The 15,860-nt window shown below is 32.9% G+C and overlaps 1 protein-coding gene across 3 annotated transcripts; it reads left to right on the top strand.

Moving 5' to 3' along the window:
* The first annotated feature begins 3,138 nt into the window (after positions 1 to 3,138).
* Positions 3,139 to 14,231, top strand: LOC123302341 (MFS-type transporter clz9-like). 3 transcript variants are annotated; one of them, XM_044885232.1, is made up of 4 exons: positions 3,561 to 4,193; positions 4,285 to 6,223; positions 6,472 to 8,791; positions 14,220 to 14,231. In XM_044885232.1, exons 2-3 carry the CDS (start codon positions 6,127 to 6,129, stop codon positions 8,325 to 8,327), a joined length of 1,953 nt encoding a protein of 650 aa, XP_044741167.1. In that variant the 5' UTR covers positions 3,561 to 4,193; positions 4,285 to 6,126; the 3' UTR covers positions 8,328 to 8,791; positions 14,220 to 14,231. The 3 variants fall into 3 exon arrangements, with proteins under 3 accessions (XP_044741168.1, XP_044741167.1, XP_044741169.1); XM_044885234.1 differs by having other exon boundaries at positions 3,561 to 6,223; XM_044885233.1 differs by lacking the exons at positions 6,472 to 8,791; positions 14,220 to 14,231 and adding an exon at positions 3,139 to 3,376 and having other exon boundaries at positions 3,625 to 6,237.
* The last annotated feature ends 1,629 nt before the right edge of the window (positions 14,232 to 15,860 follow it).

The raw sequence follows: 15,860 nt of genomic DNA on the forward strand, positions 1-15,860 counted from the left end.
GTTTACTTTGTCGTTTCGTCGGAAAAAATCGTAACAAAAGAATCGTGTTACCGAATACCATGTTGAGTTTTGTTCTGGAATATTTTCACTCTACTATGCACCATGGTACGTTAAAAACCTACCGGGACATCGCAAAAAGATTTTGGTCTCCTGAATTGTTTAAAACTGTAAAAACTTTTGTGAGTGAGTGTAGGGTATGTGCGTCTTCAAAATCGTCGAACTTAAATAGTGCTCCAAATCTGGCCTTAATACCTCCAAATGAAGTGTGGTCCCATTTGTATATAGACTATATTGGTCCCCTAATTACATCTACTGATTCTTCCCGTTTTATTTTAGTGGTTGTTGATGGATTTTCCAAATATGTCGTAGCAAAAGCTACACGAAGATCAACTGCGGATGTTACTACCGCTGTCTTAAGAGAAATTTTCTTACAATATGGTTTTCCTAAGTTATTAACATCCGACAACGGATCGGCTTTTAGAGCACAGAAGCTTGCAGATTTTTTAATGGCTCATGGAGTAAAAGCAATTTTTACATCAAATTATAATCCCAAAAGCAATATGAGTGAACGTAATAACCAAAATATTAAAACGAATTTAACAGCTATAATGAAGGAGTATGGCCTACAACATAAAATGTGGAGTAATATGCTTCCATACGTCGTATATAATTATAATCGTACATTCCACAACACGATTCAATGTACGCCGGCGGTTGTGTTTTTTGGCAGAGAATTGTACACTTCAATGGATCTCGCACTCAATATTGATTTATGTGACGAAAAGCCAGACTTAAATTTTGTAAGAAAAAACCTTAAAGAGTATTTTGTAAAAAAAATCAAAGCCAACCCTCGATTACGCATCCAAGTTTAAATTAAACCAATTAGTTATGTTGAAGAATCATGCCTTGACATCTACAACGGAACGGGATAAGAAATTCATGGATAAATACAGTGGTCCTTATAAAATCGTTAGATTCACAACACCAGTTTCTGTGGAACTTCAAGAAATCGGCTCGGAAAATGTTAAAAAGTCGCACATCCAATATATCAAGCCCTACGGAAGTGGTAGCTAATAAACATAAGTTATTTAACTAAGTAAGCTCCTTCAGAGACATTATCAGTTAATTTTCTTTACCTAATAAGTTTAAATATAAATTTTTGTATTTTGATTGTATTTTGTATTAATTAATTAGTAATCATTTTCACCGTCTACAACACTTAATCAAATATAGTTTTATATCTTACAATTTCTTATATCATAACCCCCTGCCCAAGTTTATTTTCATTACAGATGCAAAAAAAAACGTAAAATTGCGTTGTATCTGAACTTGAATTATTTCTCATCTGTCACATATCTGTACGATACATACAACATACAACTTTATAGTCAGTCACTTTTAAACCAGACTGTACGAGAAAGACATGTATACCCGTCATTTCCTTTCTCTGTCTCCTCGCTCCTAGCGAGCTAGAGAGCGTTCCAGTATCTCTATATTTCAGTGTCACCACAAAAGAAATACCACCAACATGTCAAACAAATACGTTACACGCTACCACCGAAATTTGGCAACCAATTTCAAACAATCAGAGGTTGTTCATTTTAACAAATCCAACACAATGTACCATACTTTGCATGAACGACGAAGACGACGATATCATCCTACAAAATACTGGAATTTTAACAATTAATGGCATCTGCAAAGCTCATTCGAATTTCTATACTATGGAACCGCAGTTATCATTATTCAATCATACGCTGAAACTGTTCATACCGAAAATCGACATCACTGAAGATGATTGTTGTGTAAAGAAAGACATCAATAAAACCACTTTACATTTAATAAAATTGGAACCAATCAAAATAACTCATGTGGACCTCTCAGAATTAAAGTATGCACAACATAGACTCAATCAATTTGACGAACAGCTACAACAGCAATTAAATAAACCGTTCTTTATACAACATGAAGACTCAATATTACATCATGCAAAAATACTGTTGTCATCATTTGTATCACTCATGGGCATGTATTTAATTTATAAATTCAAACTATTCCAACTTCTATGGTTCTTCATCGGAAAATGTTTTCGATGCTTTAAACGAAAACGTCCAAATAACGACAATGGTACTGGTACTAAATTAAAATTTATCAACTGTTGTTTTGGAGATGGAAATGCTGTTAAAAATCAAATTCATCCCTCAGCAAACATTGACGCTGTAAAATATCTCAACGATTCTACTTCAGAAGAAGAAGGAAGAATAATAATTGCAAATACAACGCCATCAACATCTTACAGTTCCGATTACATACCATCCAGACGAATAACCCGCAGCATCACTAGCAGCGAAGCCAGACAAAAACAAAGATCGATTTCATTCAACAAAACCTAATCAATCTTTTATTAAGGGGGGAAGGATGTAGTATCCTGAATTATCCTATATTTCCCAAATTATTTCTTACAGAGCATGATCAATAGATCATGGCGACATATTGCTGAATAAGCAATAATAATTATATTGTTCCGTAATTTATGTCGGTTAGAGTACATAAATTACGAACAAACATATTACATAAATTTATAGATCTACTTTCTTATGCGCAGTTGGTCGCTACGCGGAGGAATTTTACTAACCTACTGGTTGGAGTATGATTATGAACTCTCTTCTCTTTGGGATCTCTGACAGGATGGTTGAAAAGAAATATTAACAAGAATGGATCCTAGATCCAATACAATTTAAATTATTTGCATGCGGCATACTTAAAATAATATGTGAGCAAACAGTGAAATTTTTATTAAAGATCTGGTATGTGTTGATTTATTATAAATATTGGGTTTTTGGAGATAGTTTGAAATGTTTTCATTTCAATATATTATGCATCCGTTTAAACTTTGATATAAGTTTATTTAAGGTTTCTAGTTTAAAAATGACTTAGAATTGTTAATCGTTATTCATAAAGCACATTTGAATTTGTGTATTTATTAAATACTTGTATTTTGTTATTCAGTAAACTCTTGATGTATTAAATTTTGTATACGTTGTAAATTTCTATTATTGATTATGATTTACATAAAATATCTTTCAAGTTTATATAGGGTCAGTTGGGGTAACATTGGCCCTTTGAGGTTAACTTTGGCCCAAAACTAGAAAAAGTTTAAATGTTCTGTATTTTGACATCTAGGTTGATTTACTCACTAAGTTCTAGCATTTCCCGATAGATAGCAACACTGGCCAGACTTCTGAGCCAACCTGGGTATAGTTACACGTTTCACCACCAATGCAGTGCTGCTCCATCTTGGTGTTGTCAAAGTGCTGGATTTTGTTGTCTTCCAACTTTTGTTTCCTCAAGCTTATTTTTAAGCTGTTGAGAGCTGGTAAGTGAATTTTCTTTTACTGTAATCCTTTGTTTAACTTAATATCAATACAACTATTTGTTTATGTTTATAGTTTACAAACTGAGATGAGTTTTGTAGGTTGGTCTAACTTTGTCCCAGATTTAGGGTAACTTTGGCCCAACATGGCCCAAAATTTTTTTGCTGTTATTTATCCATTTAAGATGCTAAATCATTGCAGTATATCCCTGTTAAACTGTATATAATAACAATTGTGTGTTTTGTTGCAGGGAAAATGCCAAGAAACCGGATAAAACCACTAGGGACTAGAAATTACGGTAACTACAAACCAGAAATATTGGATGAATGTCTTGAGGCCATACGATCAGGTGAGTTAACACAAAGAGCTGCAGAAACAAGGTATGGCATTCCTCGTTCTACAATTAAGAATAAATTGAAAGGCAGGCATATGAATACAGTTGGTCGAGCAAGAACATTTAGCGATGAAGAAGAGCTGGCTTTTGAAAAGCACTTGATAACACTATCTGACTATGGATTTCCAGTTGTTGAGACTGATTTCAGATATGCAGTAAAATGCTATTTAGATAAGAAAGGTGTCAAGATAGATAGGTTTCAAAACAACCTCCCTGGCTACGAATGGACCAAATCGTTTTTGAAAAGGCATGAGAAGCTGACAAGTCGTCTCAGCTCTAACATAAAAAAAGTAAGAGCTGAAGTTGGTGCTAAAGATATTGAAAATTACATGGAAAACCTGAAAGAAGTTATCGAAAACGTTCCTGCCACTCATATTTGGAACTACGATGAAACAAATCTTTCAGATGACCCTGGAAACAAAAAGGTAATTTGTAAGAGGGGAGCTAAATATGTGGAAAACATATGCAATCATAGTAAAAGTGCAACCTCTCTCATGTTTTCTGGAAATGCTGCAGGGACTCTTCTCCCCCCCTATGTAGTGTACAAGGCAGATAACATGTGGACAACTTGGACTGAGAATGGACCAGCAGGGGCTCGTTATAATCGTTCTAAAAGTGGCTGGTTTGACGCTATATGTTTCGAAGATTGGTTTGAGTCGTTGTTCTTACCTCATGTGAGAACTCAAAATGGGCCAAAAGTTATTATCGGGGATAACTTGTCTTCACACATTAGTTTAAACGTACTTAGGCTTTGTGAAGAAAACAATGTTAAATTTGTCTGCTTACCACCGAACTCCACCCATCTTACACAACCTCTAGATGTGGCCTTCTTTTCCCCCATGAAAAAGTCATGGCGAGCAATCTTAAGCAAATGGAAAGAGTCCGCTTCTGGCTCTAAGTTCACAACCATTCCAAAGGACGCATTTCCGACTCTATTAAAAGAGTTAATGGCTAGTTTGGCAGAAAATCAAGAAAGAAACCTGATGGCTGGATTTGAAAAGTGTGGAATCCATCCTTTTAACAAACAGAAACTACTAGACAGGCTGCCAGAAAACCAACCGGTTGACAACACAGTAATAGGAGAAGCCTTTCTTGAGCAACTGGAGAAAAAGAGAGCTGAATACTTGACGAAAGATGGCCCCAAAAAGAGAAAGAAGAAGCTGCAAGTGCCCGCAGGAAAGAGTGTTTCGGTTAAGGATGTAGAAGAAGCTACCGGTATCTTAGAAGCAACCAATAAACCCTCTTCGTCAAAGCAGACTTCGTCAAAATCTGAGAAAGAAAAAGTTCCCAAGAAGAAGCATAAACAGACTTACAATTCTTCTTCGGATGAAGACGATGTGGAAATGGTATTAGAGTCAGATGGAGTGAGTGAATCATTTTCAGACCTAGAAGACCTTCAGGAAGAATCTAAGAAAGCCGAACCTACTGCTGAAACAAAAAAACAAAAATGGAAAGCAGAAGATTTTGCCGTTGATAACTTTGTAATTGTGATCTACAATGGTCAAAAGTACCCTGGCAAAATAGTAAGCATTTTTGATCATGGCCCAGTAGTTGAGTGCATGGAGAAGAAAATAAAATTCTGGCGCTGGCCTGAGAAGCAAGACCGCATGGCCTATGACTGGGATGACGTTTGGGAAAAAATAAATCCTCCTAAAATAGCATCAAAGAGGAACCAGTTCACAGTCCCAGAACTAGACAATTTCGTGGAATAACTTGAAATATTTTTACTTCCTTTTGTAACAATAAAGTGTGATTTTTACTTCGTTTTGTAACAATAAAGTGTGGTTTTCTTAGCAGTTTGTTTTCCTTTTCCACTTTTTTGTCCAAATCATAAAGTTTAAAAGTAAAAATCTAATAAACTTGAAAACTGAATACTTGAAAAGAATCTTGTATAGGGTAACTTTGCTCCACTTATGATATGGTACTAAATTTCAAAGGTTTTAATGGATGGGACAAAGTTACCCCAATCCCAGGTAACTTTGTCCCAATTTTTAAAAATTTTTTATCTAGGTTAGGAAAATTATTAGGGACTTATACTAATGCTTAAATTTGTGGCACATAATCGAATAATAACTGGAAAAACTTAAAACACAATCTTCATCACAAATAGATTGGTAAAAACTGGTTTGTTTCACAAAAAACTGGGAAAGTTGGGCCAAAGTTACCCCAGTTGACGGGTCAGTTGGGGTAACATTGGCCCTTTGAGGTTAACTTTGGCCCAAAACTAGAAAAAGTTTAAATGTTCTGTATTTTGACATCTAGGTTGATTTACTCACTAAGTTCTAGCATTTCCCGATAGATAGCAACACTGGCCAGACTTCTGAGCCAACCTGGGTATAGTTACACGTTTCACCACCAATGCAGTGCTGCTCCATCTTGGTGTTGTCAAAGTGCTGGATTTTGTTGTCTTCCAACTTTTGTTTCCTCAAGCTTATTTTTAAGCTGTTGAGAGCTGGTAAGTGAATTTTCTTTTACTGTAATCCTTTGTTTAACTTAATATCAATACAACTATTTGTTTATGTTTATAGTTTACAAACTGAGATGAGTTTTGTAGGTTGGTCTAACTTTGTCCCAGATTTAGGGTAACTTTGGCCCAACATGGCCCAAAATTTTTTTGCTGTTATTTATCCATTTAAGATGCTAAATCATTGCAGTATATCCCTGTTAAACTGTATATAATAACAATTGTGTGTTTTGTTGCAGGGAAAATGCCAAGAAACCGGATAAAACCACTAGGGACTAGAAATTACGGTAACTACAAACCAGAAATATTGGATGAATGTCTTGAGGCCATACGATCAGGTGAGTTAACACAAAGAGCTGCAGAAACAAGGTATGGCATTCCTCGTTCTACAATTAAGAATAAATTGAAAGGCAGGCATATGAATACAGTTGGTCGAGCAAGAACATTTAGCGATGAAGAAGAGCTGGCTTTTGAAAAGCACTTGATAACACTATCTGACTATGGATTTCCAGTTGTTGAGACTGATTTCAGATATGCAGTAAAATGCTATTTAGATAAGAAAGGTGTCAAGATAGATAGGTTTCAAAACAACCTCCCTGGCTACGAATGGACCAAATCGTTTTTGAAAAGGCATGAGAAGCTGACAAGTCGTCTCAGCTCTAACATAAAAAAAGTAAGAGCTGAAGTTGGTGCTAAAGATATTGAAAATTACATGGAAAACCTGAAAGAAGTTATCGAAAACGTTCCTGCCACTCATATTTGGAACTACGATGAAACAAATCTTTCAGATGACCCTGGAAACAAAAAGGTAATTTGTAAGAGGGGAGCTAAATATGTGGAAAACATATGCAATCATAGTAAAAGTGCAACCTCTCTCATGTTTTCTGGAAATGCTGCAGGGACTCTTCTCCCCCCCTATGTAGTGTACAAGGCAGATAACATGTGGACAACTTGGACTGAGAATGGACCAGCAGGGGCTCGTTATAATCGTTCTAAAAGTGGCTGGTTTGACGCTATATGTTTCGAAGATTGGTTTGAGTCGTTGTTCTTACCTCATGTGAGAACTCAAAATGGGCCAAAAGTTATTATCGGGGATAACTTGTCTTCACACATTAGTTTAAACGTACTTAGGCTTTGTGAAGAAAACAATGTTAAATTTGTCTGCTTACCACCGAACTCCACCCATCTTACACAACCTCTAGATGTGGCCTTCTTTTCCCCCATGAAAAAGTCATGGCGAGCAATCTTAAGCAAATGGAAAGAGTCCGCTTCTGGCTCTAAGTTCACAACCATTCCAAAGGACGCATTTCCGACTCTATTAAAAGAGTTAATGGCTAGTTTGGCAGAAAATCAAGAAAGAAACCTGATGGCTGGATTTGAAAAGTGTGGAATCCATCCTTTTAACAAACAGAAACTACTAGACAGGCTGCCAGAAAACCAACCGGTTGACAACACAGTAATAGGAGAAGCCTTTCTTGAGCAACTGGAGAAAAAGAGAGCTGAATACTTGACGAAAGATGGCCCCAAAAAGAGAAAGAAGAAGCTGCAAGTGCCCGCAGGAAAGAGTGTTTCGGTTAAGGATGTAGAAGAAGCTACCGGTATCTTAGAAGCAACCAATAAACCCTCTTCGTCAAAGCAGACTTCGTCAAAATCTGAGAAAGAAAAAGTTCCCAAGAAGAAGCATAAACAGACTTACAATTCTTCTTCGGATGAAGACGATGTGGAAATGGTATTAGAGTCAGATGGAGTGAGTGAATCATTTTCAGACCTAGAAGACCTTCAGGAAGAATCTAAGAAAGCCGAACCTACTGCTGAAACAAAAAAACAAAAATGGAAAGCAGAAGATTTTGCCGTTGATAACTTTGTAATTGTGATCTACAATGGTCAAAAGTACCCTGGCAAAATAGTAAGCATTTTTGATCATGGCCCAGTAGTTGAGTGCATGGAGAAGAAAATAAAATTCTGGCGCTGGCCTGAGAAGCAAGACCGCATGGCCTATGACTGGGATGACGTTTGGGAAAAAATAAATCCTCCTAAAATAGCATCAAAGAGGAACCAGTTCACAGTCCCAGAACTAGACAATTTCGTGGAATAACTTGAAATATTTTTACTTCCTTTTGTAACAATAAAGTGTGATTTTTACTTCGTTTTGTAACAATAAAGTGTGGTTTTCTTAGCAGTTTGTTTTCCTTTTCCACTTTTTTGTCCAAATCATAAAGTTTAAAAGTAAAAATCTAATAAACTTGAAAACTGAATACTTGAAAAGAATCTTGTATAGGGTAACTTTGCTCCACTTATGATATGGTACTAAATTTCAAAGGTTTTAATGGATGGGACAAAGTTACCCCAATCCCAGGTAACTTTGTCCCAATTTTTAAAAATTTTTTATCTAGGTTAGGAAAATTATTAGGGACTTATACTAATGCTTAAATTTGTGGCACATAATCGAATAATAACTGGAAAAACTTAAAACACAATCTTCATCACAAATAGATTGGTAAAAACTGGTTTGTTTCACAAAAAACTGGGAAAGTTGGGCCAAAGTTACCCCAGTTGACGGTAGGTATTATCTTTGATATTGTTTAAATCTTTCCTTTTTGACATTTTGTTTTGTATATGTGAAATTCAAATCCATACGGTAACTTTTGGAAAGTAAAGAAATGAAGCCTTTGCTTTGAACGCTAAACATCACTTCCAAGTTCTGATCTTAACCTCTGGACCTGTCAGTTTAAATATCAGGGTGGCTCTAAATAGTACAATTATCCCGGAAAACTGTATGGGTGGGCCCTTTAGCACACTTATTCACTTCGTAACTCGTATTCACTTCTTAACTCGTAACTTGTTAATTTAACTTTGATATTCTCATTTTCTGATACCCCCATCAAGGGTTATTTAAAGCTTTTTGCTTCAATATAAATTGAGAAACAAAATCCAATGTAAATCAGATTAGTATTTTTATTCAAATTGTAATATTATTTAATAAATAAATAATTAATTAAATACAGTCTCCGGTATATTTTTAATTACAATACAAAAAAAGTCAACAAGTGTTAAATTGCAAAAAGGAAGGAAGTTTCATATAACATTAAAATCAATATAAAAATTGATTTAAGTAATAAACTGAATTCTGCATAAGTCAACAATAAGTTTTGACTTTAGTAAATTATAATAATTTACTTGTGATTGAAAGTAACCGTTCGTTTTGGGATCTACGTACAAGGATCAACCTGGTGACAGCAAGCCCTGCCCTTGGTAATACCAAGTAAAATTAATTAAAAGGTTCAACCGTTTCCTGGAACAACTCCTGGGATACGACAATATATATATATATATGTGGAGTACCGGAAATGGCACATCCTGTTGAAATAAAAAATCACAAATTTGCAAAAATATTATAAAATTATTTTTTATTCTTGTGTGAATTTCATTACTTAAGCAAAAATAACCAATATAATTTTTGTATAAATAAAGTAAATCGAAACCATTTTTTTTCAGTTCTAAGAAAGTTCTAATCAAGTTCTAATTAAAATATTGTAAAGTTCTAATAAAGTTATAATCGAGTTCTAATTAAGATTTTGAAAAGTTCTAATTAAAATATTGTAAAGTTCTAATAAAGTTATAATCAAGTTCTAACAAAAATTGCGAAAAGTTCTATTCAAAATTTCGTAAAGTTCTAATAAAATTTTTGTCAGTCAAGTTCAAATTATGTCATTGTATTTTTATTGTATAATTTTAATAATCGGTTTAATTTTGTTTTAATAAATTAAAGATTTAATATTGTGTAAAATAAATTATTCATTATTTCAACAAAACCTTCAGTCGTTTTTAAATAGAATAATTATAAATAAATCGACGCACAGTTAAATCAAAACACCGAAATAAATTATCGACGTTAAAAACAGTAATCGAACGCGACCGGAACTAACGATTAAATTAGAGCTCCGTTTCTTATGTTTCTCGAAAAAACTAAGTGGCGATCCTCCTCATCTTTTTAACAAGATTGCCAAGTCGTTCTCGAGCATTATAATTCGGTCAAAAGTGATTGGAAATTAATCATCGAAGTAAAATATATTTGGGACACGACATATATATATATATATATATAGATGGAGAATAATCCAACGAATAAAATATATATATATATCTATCCATCTATGTATATATATATATATATATATATATATATATATATATATATATATATATATATATATATATATATATATATAGATGGAGAATAATTCAACGAATAAACGTTATGCTGTTGTGGGATTCTTACCAAAAAATACTGATGGCACAAATCAAATTGACTTGGTACCATCGAGCTGGATCACACAAGATGGTGAAGAATTATACTCGTATTACCCACCTGCTGATGATTATCACAAACTTAACAAGTATGTACGAGAGTTGCGGGATGCAAAAGACAGTTGGCTGAAATATCCAGTGGAAATTATATCTTATGCAGGTAACTATATATTTATCATTTTATTAGAAGAATAATTAATGATTCGATTAGAACCATATTATGAAGCTCGGTTAATAATTATGCTTGAATAGAAAACTACTCGCAAGGAAACAGGCGTTTAAATCGTGCCTTTACAACTATCGATATTAGAAGCACTGATGATGATTCCAACAGAACCATTGTAAAGCCACCCGTAATATCTCAATCAAGTGTTCTTGAAGAAATGGGTGAAATATCACCAATGCACGAGGAAGATTCTTCAACTGATTCGATTGAGAAAAAAAAAATAAAAAAAAAAAAGCAAACAAAAAAATAGTGGTAAAGTATTTTCAGTTGTTTTAAAAAAATCTAGGTTCAAGACATGTTTAATGATTTGAAAAAACTTAATTTCATAAGTAATAAATTAATTTTACAGAAGTGATATCATCTAATCCATTAAGACCGATTGCTGAAGAAACAGGAGGAGTAATTGACTTAGGTAAATTGATATTTATTTGATTTGTAATTATATTTGCTGCATTCGAATTGATTTAAATAAATTGATTTTTTTACAGAATCTTTAAAAGAGTTTATAACTTCTAAAATTAATGAACAAACTGCGTTACTTCAGCGTTCTCTACTTAATGAGAAGAAAAGCTTGCAGTATGATCTGAAAAAATATGTAGATGAGATAAAAAATACTTTAATAGCCAACAAAGTAGCCACAGATCCTCAACAAAGTGCTTCAAATGCGATCGAAACGTTAAATGTAGAACTGCCATTAAAAAATCTTGAGGAATTTCAAGAGTTTCATGCTGATTTAAAAAACACATCATCGAGAAGAGAGGCATTGGTAAATATTATTCTATATTACTATTTTAACTATGAAATTAAATTTGCATTGATTAAATATCATAATTATTTTTAGCTAACGTTTTTCCGGATAAAAATTTTTGGAGAAAAAACGGCTAAGGGTTGTATCAGTAAAATGGCATCTGCATTGATGACGAAGAATATCGAAAAACACTACTCTGGAACTGGCAAAAAAATAAAAAGCGTGGGAAAACTTCAGCGCAACCGAAACATTTAAGTGTATGGAAGGTATAACAAATGATATTTACACTAATACTTCAATAAAACTTTTTTTATAATTGTGTTTTTTAACTCATTAAATTATTTTTTTGTTATATTGCAGATGTAGTAAAAGAAAAATTAGGTGATTGCGAAGACTGTAAAAATTTTGCTGGAAAAGTCGGGCGGTGGTTATCAGGACAAGGAGACCGGGAACATGGTCGAAAAGAAAGATCGTCATCTGTATAACATATAATAATTATTATTAATAACTAACTCTAAATGTATTAGTGTGTTATAACCTATGAAAAATTAATAAAAATTATAAGAATTTCTAACAAAAATATTAAGTGTAATATAAATTAATTAATTATAATTATTATTACTGCAATCAGCCATTGAAGGGCCAACGATTTAAAACAATTGGCTTACAACAGCTGACCGTTGGTAAGGCGATAATTAAAATAATGTCTGGCCCATTGTTGTTTGCCATGAATGGGCCCATAGTAAAATATCATTAATGGACCGAGGTTATCATTTGGACTATAAGCCGTTTATCGGCCAGTAACAATTGCCATTGCTGAGCCATTTATCGACATTCTTGGCCTATCAATGGCCCAATCTAGGGCCGCTTTCTAAACTTTGTATGGGTATTTTTATTAAATTTTATAATGAAATTATTATATTTCGGACTATTAATATCTTTATAATAAGATTTTGATCAAAGAATCCCTTTCTTGAATTTTTTTTTAGGTAAATACTCATTCTTGAAATTTGAATTCGGTTTCGGGAATTTCCGTACACTGTACGGTATTACCCGCAATGAAGCATTGCATGAAATTATTTCTCCAGAAGCATCAGAAAATGCAGAATCAGAGATATCACATGAACTTATTTCACCAGTAGAAGCAGTAAATTTAGAATCAGAAATATGAGAAGTCATGAATTGTGTGTAATATGTAATGAATTTGGTAAGGATATAGAATTATGGTACAGATGTGTGTCATGTGACAAATGGGCACATGCTTTGTGTAGTGGCGCAAATTCTGCGGACGATTATATCTGTGTATTTTGTGAATAAATAAAAGATTACCCACAGTTAATCAAAAATTTTTTTTTTATTTGAGAAAAAATACCTTTTTTTAGGCTTTTTAGGTTCTTAAAATTATGTACGGAATTAGACGCAAGTCTCGGGTAATTCCGTACTAATAACTTTATAGAATAATTTGATTTTGACACTGTCATATTGGACACTGGCAATTATGGATTATTTATATAAAACTAGACTAAATTTATGATGGCTTGATACATAAAGCATTGTATTCTATTAAGTAGGTTCGAAGAAATACACGTTTAAAGTTAGGTGTACGGCATTACCCTCCGCTCCCCTAATAATAAAACTAAAATTAATGATGTAATCAAAATTGATTCAAATAATAGTTCAAAAATACAACAAAAAGAGAACATTAGATAATGATAATAAAAAAATGTTAAAAATAATACAAAATTTATATGATGATGTCAAAAATCTAAAAACGTATTTAGAAGATGAACATATTAATTTATTCCAAGGTATTATGAATATGAATCTAACATCGGAATTTTTAAAAAACAATGAGGTCTTCAATAAACAAAAACTCATCCCACCTTTTTTCAGATCTAAATAAAAAATGTCGATCCTAAAAAAAATTGATGAAATAAAAATTAAAAGAAATTTAATTCCTACCAACTTTAGTAACAGCTATTTTTAGCGTAAAATTAAAAATAAACGAGCTATGCAACAAACTAAAATTCATGATAACATTTTTTAGGGTCTAAATCGAAAAATATCTATCCTAGGAAAAAATTGATAAGAACGAAAATTGTACGAAATTTAATTTCAAATAACTTGGAAAATATCCATTTTTTGTGTAAAATTGATAATAAGTGAGTTATGCAACAAACAAGAATTCACGACCACCTATTTTTAGGTCTAAATCGAAAAATATTGATCCTAGGAAAAACTGATTTGAACCAAAATTGTAGAAAATTTAATTTCTAATAACTTGTAATATAACCATTTTTCGTGTAAAATTAATAATAAGCGAGTTATGCAACAAACAAGAATTCACGACCACCTTTTAGTAGGTCTAAATCGAAAATTATCTTTCCTAGGAAAAATTGATATTAACCAAAAATGTAGAAAATTTAATTTTAAATAGCCTTGGTTCCGATCATTTTTCGTGTAAAATTGAAATAAACGAGTTATTCAATAAATAAAAATGCAAACTATGTAAAAACAATATTTGAATATATATCATTTTAACTAATAGACCTCACAGCCGCCATTCGTAAAACTTCGTGAATTTCCAGATCGTTTTCGCCAATTTGAATTTTAATGACTTTCATTGTTTGTCCTATGGCTAAAAAAAAAATCAGGGTAAAAAATTTGTCCGTTAATCAAGATATTTACTTTCATTTAAAAAGAAGAAACAAAAATTAGAAAAAGGTCTATTATTACTATATTATAAACTTTAAAAAATAATAAAAGAAAAATTGATAAAAAGTGTAAGTAATTAACTATAACCATAATTATCATTCCAGCGATCAGCCATTAACGGGTCGACAATATAAATAATAATCGGTATACAACAGCTGGCCATAAATAGGCCGATAGTTAGAATAATGTCTGGTCCATTCCTGTTTGCCATCAATGGTTCGTTAGTTTAAATAATTTCTGGCCCATTGCTGTTTGGCGCAAATGGGGCAATGGTTAAATGTCATTGCTGGATCGACGTTATCATTCCGGCTATAATCCGTTTATCGGCCAAAATTACCATTGCTGAGTAATTAATCGACATTCTTGGCCCAGTAATGGTCCGATGTAGGGATTTCTAAACTTTGTATGGGTGTTACCGCTTGTGAAATTCCGGCTGCTGTTAGAATATATATGTCAAGTAGAATTGTATAGAAGAGAAACCGCATATCCGTATGAAATATATGGAAATAATCCCGACCTGTTAATACGTTTGTTTAGTACATCAAAGACAACATCAAAGTTAAATGACCGACATTATGATGTCTGTGAACCGTTAAATAATAAGGAATTATGTGGAAATCTGAAGGAACAGTTTTTAAAGAAATACATTCAAATTATAAAATATATAAAGAAAAAGCAAAAAGAAAATAAAAATACGAATTCAAAAGCTAACAGCAAAATCCTAATCTTCACAATCAAAATTGAGAATTTTGAAAATGATCATAATTGCGAATCACTTTGTGCATCCAGACGACAATAGGCACATTGAAAATATTCAAATTTTTGATGAAAATACAGAAATTGTCGATGATGCGAGTGTTGAATATAATGATGCATCTGGTTATGATTATATAATTACGATGATAATGCCAAGAATTATGACAATAAAGACGAATAAAACGAGAATGATAAACGGCTTGGTCAACATCGATTCTATTATGATGCAAACTCAGATGAAGAATATTGTCAAAGTGAATGTGATTTGAATGACCGAAGTTGCGACGAAGCGGAAATTGAAGATCCTGATGCTTGCTGTGAAGAATTATCTGAATGTTGTTCAGAAGATTCAGATGGATGTGAAGCTAACGATGAAGACGCAGACGGTGATGTAGATAGTGAATTTTATGGTAATCATGCTGAAAATGTAGACGTCAATGATGATGAAAAATATAATAATTTTCCCGATAATAAAGAAAATAATGATGAAAAACATGCTCATAAGTGCTGTGGAGGAAAAACTTATGGAAGTAACAGTATAGCCAATGAAAAAAATAAATCTAAGAGGGACGATAAACTTTGCCGAAAAAACTTTTGATTTTGCTCGACGAAAAATTAATGAATGTAATGAAGACAATTACGAATTGTATCTACGTAAAGTAAAATCTGCACAATTCGCTCTACTTGCTAATGATGGCCGAGCACCAACTATGGTAAATGACTGCAAGGAATTGTTACGTTTTTATTAGTGATTCATATACCCACAGCTTTATATTTAGTACAACGTAAAAATCATAAAAGGAATTGGAAAACTCAACTTCTACTGAACTTGAACAGTTCAGTTCATTCAGTAGTACGGAAACTTATAAATGCAT

Source organism: Chrysoperla carnea, chromosome X (assembly GCF_905475395.1).
Source record: "Chrysoperla carnea chromosome X, inChrCarn1.1, whole genome shotgun sequence".
Lineage (NCBI taxonomy): Eukaryota > Metazoa > Arthropoda > Insecta > Neuroptera > Chrysopidae > Chrysoperla > Chrysoperla carnea.